Source organism: Egretta garzetta, unplaced genomic scaffold (genome assembly GCF_000687185.1).
Source record: "Egretta garzetta isolate BGI_Z169 unplaced genomic scaffold, ASM68718v1 scaffold437, whole genome shotgun sequence".
Taxonomy (NCBI): domain Eukaryota; kingdom Metazoa; phylum Chordata; class Aves; order Pelecaniformes; family Ardeidae; genus Egretta; species Egretta garzetta.
The window spans coordinates 30,136-37,096 of record NW_009260341.1 but is presented as its reverse complement, the minus strand read 5'-3'; the positions used below and the strand labels follow the sequence as shown (position 1 = coordinate 37,096).

The following is a 6,961-nucleotide window of genomic DNA, read 5'->3' as shown; positions in this document are numbered from 1 at the left end:
GTTGGGAGCCCAGCCTGCCAAAGCAGCCGGGGAAGCGGTTCCGTCTGCCTGTGGTTGCGCAGAGCCAAGGCTCTCTGCTTTCATTGTGGAAAAAACCGATAATGCATAACAGGCTTGGGCCTGCCACCCAACTCGTGAGGGCAGCGCATTCAACTTCTCCACTCAGACACTTCTTTCTTTCCCATACGCCGAAAGGGGCTTATTTTCACATCCCGAAGCAGGCTTCTTATTTTCTCAAGTGTTGTGCCTACGTGGAACCTCTTGTAGAAGCGGTACTGCAGCCCTGGGTGCCACGATCCCTGAAGGCTCCCCAATCCCATGCTTCTTGAGCGCATTGCCTGCCTCTTTCACCTCTTACAAAGCGTGATTCAGTCTCCTGCTCTTTATGCAGCTCTTCTCTATGTAAAGCACGAGGGTTTTGGCTCCAAGCAAGACTGCCATTGTGCGTAATGGAGGTAGTGTCATTTTGGGGAAGAACTGCTGTTCTTTTGCTCTGGCCAGTTGCGGAGGAGCATAGGCAGAGACTGGTAATCATGCCGGTGGTGCCCACAGGTCAGTGTTGCCGAAGAACAGAACTGACTGTCTGAAAGGCGAGGGTTTTCAAGGTGCCTTACAAGCGTCGTGATTAATTCTTTGTCTCTTAGATTGGGAAATAAGCCTTCTTAATGTTATTAGGCAAACTCACAACTCTTCTCCTCCCTTTCTGCATGCTCGTGCAGCTAGCAGATGAGAATTGGCTCAGCCCCTGCCCACGATCACATCGGACTCCTCCTCCGTCTAAAAAGGAGACCACATCTTTTAGCTGAGCGATCTAAGCTTTTGAGCTTATGAAAACAGCATGTGTTCAAAGCCTGAAACGGACCCTTAGCGCAGGCTCTGCAGAGGCAGTAGATGAAAGGACTCGAAACACACATCGCACAAAATCTATCCGCATCAGCTGCTGAAATGCAGTCGCTTTTAATGGGAGCTATATGTGGAGAATGCTCCACCCTCTGAACTAGAGGGAGGTTTGACGTAATACTGGTTTCTTTTCTTTTTTTCCACTCTTCTGTTTAGAAATGGCCTCAGATGTTTCCTCGCTGGGTGCAGCCGTCAGCTCTGGGAACCCTGGACCGGGCACGCAAGCTGGAGGAGCCATCGCTCAGAGAGCCAACAAGAGGCGTCCCGGGTGAGTGCGCGCGCTCTGTGCGTGTGGTTTTACTTCTTTGGGGAGGCAGGTGGGTGCGTGTGAAGTGTTATTTTTGAGGAAGCATCGTTCTCTTGAAAGGGTGGTCAGCCTTCTGATGAGGAAACTTGTCTGCTTCTAAGCAAAGAGGAGTTGCCCAGTTCCTTCAGGTGCGCTGTATCCAGTCCTTTTGCTTCATAGTTGTATGCTGTACCCCCACCATACCTGTGAAAGCCGGGTTCTGTATTACACATAAAAAGAGGGGATTAAGAAGTTGAGTTGCACCTCACAGGAGAAGAGGGTGGCTCACCAAGGACTGAGAGTGAAACAGGAGGCACGGAAGCAGCGAGACAAGGCAGTTGCTGCAGGAGAGGTAGAGGAACAGAGAACGTGAAGGCCTTACTCAAACCTTTGCAACTCTGCCCTCTCTGGGAGAGGGTGGGGGGCCAGCCGCAATGTGCTTGTGGTAGGCTTTTTGTTTGCTAAAAATGCCTTTGCAAATTAAAAGGATATTGAGTGGCTGCTCTTAAATTCCTGGCACAAGAAATTTCCTCTTAATTTTCAAACTAATTAAAATCTCTCCCGGCCCTCCCCCAGTCACTCAGAGTCTGTCCTTCACCTCCATTTGCTGGTGCTCCCACTCCTCTGCAGCTCCTCCCACGCTGTCTGCTACTTGTTCCTCGCACTTCATTTACAAACACGCACGCTGCTCTGCTGCATCTACACGCCAGTTTTCCGTCCTGAAGGAAAGCGCAGTGAAAAGCCTTTCCTCTGTCCTCCCACCTACGCTTGTTAGACTTTTTTTTTTTAATTTTTGACCCTGTTAGAGCAAGCACAGTGACATTGTCTGCTGTTGAACTGAGGACGCAAACCACGCAGGTCACCAGGCTGAACTGTAACTCTTGAAGTATTTTGCCCTCCTCTTTTTTAAATGCAGCTGATCCGAGCTTTTGCGTTGGGAGTGCTCCATTTGTAGGCTGTTGATCGGTCCCTTGAGCAGTGAGGAGCGGTTGTGGCAGCCTCTTTGGCTTCAGATCGCTTCTAGGAGATCCAGAGCGTTTGGAACAGGAGGCTGTGATGCCGTGGGTGTTCCAAGTGGGCTTTCTCTCTTGTGAACTGTTTCCTTGCTCTGTTTCTGATAGACCTGTAAAGGAAGCCCCCTTCTAAACTCGGTGGGTTGTTTCACGTTAGCCCCCAGGATTACTTAAATCCTCCTTCCAAGAATCATCTGCATCCCTGTAGGGACGGACAGAAAAGCAGCCCGTAAAGGAGAAACCGCTTGGTTAATAATTATGTTCTTGCTTCTGTTTTTCAGGCTTGATTTTGATGATGATGGAGAAGGGAACAGTAAATTCCTCAGGTGAGGGAGGACATCGCACCCAGAAGTTTCAGTTGTGTGGTCTAGATGTGTCTGTGTTTCCCCCAGAGCAGAAGCTTGCCACTCGTGTGGTTTTTCCTCCTCCAGCAGTGCAGAGGGAAGTGGGGGGAGGCTGAAAGAGGCAGTGCTCTGCTTCCTTAAACTGTTCCCTTTCTCCTAGTCAGCAGTATTCCTCCATCGCCACAGCTGATGCCAAAGCAAAGCTGCTGTGCACATGGGGTCTGTGAGTCCGGAGAGGGGACTGGGACTGGGAGGGGATTCCATTACCGCTTTGGACGCCGTCTCCATCTCGAGTCTCCCCGGGCCAGCGCCGTAGCGAGATGAGGTCAGCTGAAGAAGCGAGCCTCCTGAGCCCTGGGTTGAAGCGGTGTTGCAGAACTCTGTGATGATGTTGCTGTGTTCGATACCAGCATCTCAAAAGATTAAGTTGTTTCCACGAATGCTTCCAGCAATCGGCTGGTTGTTCCAGCGCAGCACTGTAGGAGCACTGCTGCTTGGCCGAGACCCCGTTGATTGTAAAGAAAAATCTTCTGCCAAATAGCAGTGAGATGCTGAGCTTTTGTTAGTTCCTCAGACACGTGTGACTTAATTCTCATCTGTTGTGAGGATGCTTCAATTACAGAGACATCCTTACTCCCGAGGAGCTGGCGAGGCTGCAAGTGTCTCCTCTCGTTATCCATATGGAACGCAGAAGAGTTGGAAGATCTCGTGTCATTTATTTGTAGTCTCACTGCACGGTTTAGGGTTGGACAACTCTAATGATGCTGGAAGCCCATATGTTACAGCTTTTGAAATTTGACTGCGGAATGGCTTTGATAACAGTCCTGATGAACCTAGGATTTACCTACTGAGATCCTTCGGATGAGGGTCTTGATTTGGGCTAACTGTATCTTCCAAGTGCAATTTCACCTATTCCTTTGTGTGTGATTGTGCTTAAATTACGACTGTAATTAAATACTGAGTCTATCACTGCCCTTGATACGAATGTGATGTGGAAAGCATCATCAAGGTGATAAAAATAATTGAGCTGTAGTCTTTTAACCAGATAAATGAAGAGTGTTCTGGGTTGCCTGCGCACAGCAGAGTTTGGCTTTTTTGCGCCATTTATTAAACCTTGTTCTTTGCTCGGTGTCTTTGGGAAATGGAAGCACTGTAAGAACTCTTTTTTCTTCTCCTCCTTCTCCTAGATGTGACGATGACCCAATGCCAAATGATAAAGAGAGATTTGCCAGGTAAGAATCCACTGTGATGCACTTTTTGAAGCTTTTGGTGCCAAACCACCCGAATATCGATTTCCTCTCTTTGAAGTAAGGTGCACCAAGGGATCCAGACGTTTTCCTTGATGTTTTTTGGACTGGTTCGTTTTGTGTGTGACAAAATTGTTCCTCTTTTCCAACAATTCTTTCAGCTGTTGCCCGGGACTCTCATTCTTTTTTCCTGCTCAAGAAACTTGCGGAGATACAAGTTTCACGCTTAGGTCAAGCTTTACTTGAACAGGGTTTCCTGGCAAATGCTGTGGTTGGTGTGTTTTGTGGGGGCGTGAGGCAGAAGCTTTCTCTCTAAATGGGGGATTTCCTAGAGATCAGAGTGTACAGTAACATTATAAGTAATGTTTTGCCTCTGATTGTCTACTTGCTGGTGTCTGAGGGTGGCCCTGTACCATCTCGTACTGGGACTGACCTCATGGTATTTTTGCAGCCTTCTGAAGCTCATGGAACTCAATTTAAGTATTTCAGGGGTTTGTTTTGTGTTGATGTGTAATTTTTTTTTGCCAAAGCAAGGTGGTTCTGTATATATTCCAAGCGCTGTAAATTCCAGGGTGTCCCCTCGGTGCGAAGGCACATCATGCCCTGTCTTGCTAAGAAGGAAAGTGAGCAAATGCTTATTGGCTTATCTTAAGGAGGGGTCTGACTTCAGGAATTCCTGAAACTGGAGTTAAAATTCAAGTGGCTGAGGACATTGGGGAAAGGAGCGCCCAGCGTGCTGTGTCTAGGAGCAGGGTAGATCACATTGCAGGCTGAGCCAGGAACGATGTTGGGTGCAGGGGCCTTTCCCTGTGATCTCACTGTCATCATGCACTGAAACTGGTGGTCTGGAACGAAAGCCTTTGCACAATGTCTGTTCCCTAATATTTCAGCCGGAGCTATAAACCTGTGTCAGAGTCTCGATGCAGAGAGGCAAAAAAAAATTGCAAAGCCACAGTTTCAGGTCCCCATCGTGCTGTTACCTGCCAAAGGGCCAGCAGGGACCTGGGACTCTCCAGCTTAAGTGGTCTGACTTGATCTGAAGGCGGGCAAATGAGAAATGTGTTTGCCAGCCCGTGTCAAGTAGCTTTGTTCCCCAGTGCAAGCCACAAGCTCCGAGAACGTAAAGGTATAACAGACCCTGATAATACATTTAAGTGCTGAAATAATTCAGAATGCCTACAGCATGTGCTTTTTCAGTAAGTGTTGTGGTGCTCGACAGCTTCGCAGCCCTGAAAGTTAAAAATCCTGCTACCTGTTGTGCGGTGCCATAGTTCAGTAGGGTCTTGGCTCCCTGTGGCCCCTGTTGTGGCGTGGCCTTTGATCACCCTGGTTAATACACACAGGTAGGCGAGGAAGGAATAAACAGAGAAACAAAACAACAGAATGTCATTTCTGAATCGTCAGGGCTAGAGCCTCTGTTTTGGCGGGGGGGGGCATCAGCAGCACCGGCGTGCTTTAAGGTAGAGATCATCGCTTGCGGTTCCTGGAGGGGAGGAGGGTGACGAAGCCGTCAGCGGTGTCAGCGTGCTGACAGCCCGGGTGCAGCTGTAGGAGAAGCGTGGCGCAGCTCCCCGCTGCATCTGTGCCCCTTGGCCTGCCCGTAGCGCTCGGATCTGTTTCCCGGACCTGCTCGTATCGTGTTCCTCGCAGCTCTGGCAGCCCTCATTTTCCAATGCGTTCTTCCCTCCTCGGATGATGTGAGGCAAAACAGAGCATGGAAGCGAACATGACTACACTTTTTTTTTGTTTGTTTGTTTTTTAAGCGCTGTACTAAAACCCTTTTGGAGTGGAAGGGTACCACAGCTGACTGATGCCAAAACCACCTCCTGCCCCCCGTCAATCCGCAGTCTATGCTTTAGGTGCTCGGCCTTTGAGAGATCGTGTGCCTGCCTTACTGGGCACACGTGGTACCCTCTCCGTTCCTGGTGGTAGCTTTTGGGGGATTGTTTGTTTTCCAAGGCAGCCAAACCTCCAGGAGGAAAACTTACCGTCAGCCTCTGTAAAACAAAGTTTGCAGATTCCTCTTCCCTGAAAACTGAAAGTGCGCGCAGGTTGGTGGGGACGTCTGTGTGCCTTTTTGTAGGCGACGTGCGTAACCTCTGTCTGCTGTTTGTCGTGTAGCCACCTCGCCTGTCTTGTCCTGAATGGTGTTTATGTAGCAGTGTTACGAAAGTGTGTGTTCTTAGCTGTGAATCTTACGCTGTTTGTGGATTTGGGGGGGTTTTAATATGCTTTTCTGATTTGTTAATACTATCAAAGAGGCTACTGATTTATTTTTTCTTTAAAGAAATAGTAGTTTAATGTGACGGGGACCCGAATTCCCAGTTCTGCTATTAACCCAGTCTTGCGCAGAACAAGCTGCGCCTCGGTTGTCCGTGAAGCAGAGCTACCCCTTGCCTATTTTGCAGTCTTGGTAAGCGTCTTAAAACTTCAAAACACCGTAGATAGCAGGCACCCATTTAATGTGTGATGTTGCAAACTAATGACTGCTTTGTTTTACGGAATCGCTCCTCTGCAAAACAGACGTGTCTGTAGGCTGGGTTTCCTAGTACATCTTCCCATTTTTCATTTCTTTAAACTTTTTCCATTTTAGCTTAGATCGCTGATTTTATTTTTAGGTCTGATGATGAACAGAGTTCAGCGGATAAGGAGAGACTTGCCAGGTAGGAGAATGGAGATTTCAAGCATGGACAAGCAGAGTATTTCCTTTCCTTAATGTTTCTCTAGGCATCCCTTCTCTTTTTTTTTCCCCCCTCCTTCCCTCATCTGCTGCAATAGAGGACTTGAAACTGAGCAGACTTCTGGAAATCGCTGTGTAATTGGAATTAGGAGGGGAAAGGCATTTAGTCCCCTTGTGAGGATGTCTTTGGGGAATACACAAAAGGGTTTGTTTGCAAAGGGCGGCAGGGTAGAGCGTGGTTGGGCCATTGCTTTCACCGAGTACTGTAGCTCTGCTGCCCTGCCCCAGTTCCTCTTGTGCTGGATCAAGGTGCCAAGTGGCCCGCGCTCACCTTGGTCAGGTTTTGTCCCAGGAATGCTGTTGTACTATCAAAGCAGACATTAAAAAGTGTATTAGTTCAGGTTTTTTCTACCCCTTAAAGCCTTCCAGGACAGGTAGGCTTGCTGAAAACAAGGGCTTCTTCCACCCCCGCCTCCCCCGCCCTTGCTACT

The 6,961-nt window shown here is 48.6% G+C and overlaps 1 protein-coding gene across 1 annotated transcript in view; it reads left to right on the top strand.

Annotated features, from left to right (window-relative positions):
• Positions 1–1,056: 1,056 nt before the first annotated feature.
• Positions 1,057–6,961, top strand: part of ARNT (aryl hydrocarbon receptor nuclear translocator) — a 33,066-nt gene continuing 27,161 nt past the window's right edge. The window contains exons 1-4 of the mRNA XM_035898048.1: positions 1,057–1,168; positions 2,481–2,525; positions 3,731–3,775; positions 6,409–6,453. Of these exons, the coding sequence (XP_035753941.1) occupies positions 1,059–1,168; positions 2,481–2,525; positions 3,731–3,775; positions 6,409–6,453 (245 nt within the window). The 5' untranslated portion in view covers positions 1,057–1,058. The remainder of the gene's footprint in view (positions 1,169–2,480; positions 2,526–3,730; positions 3,776–6,408; positions 6,454–6,961) is intronic.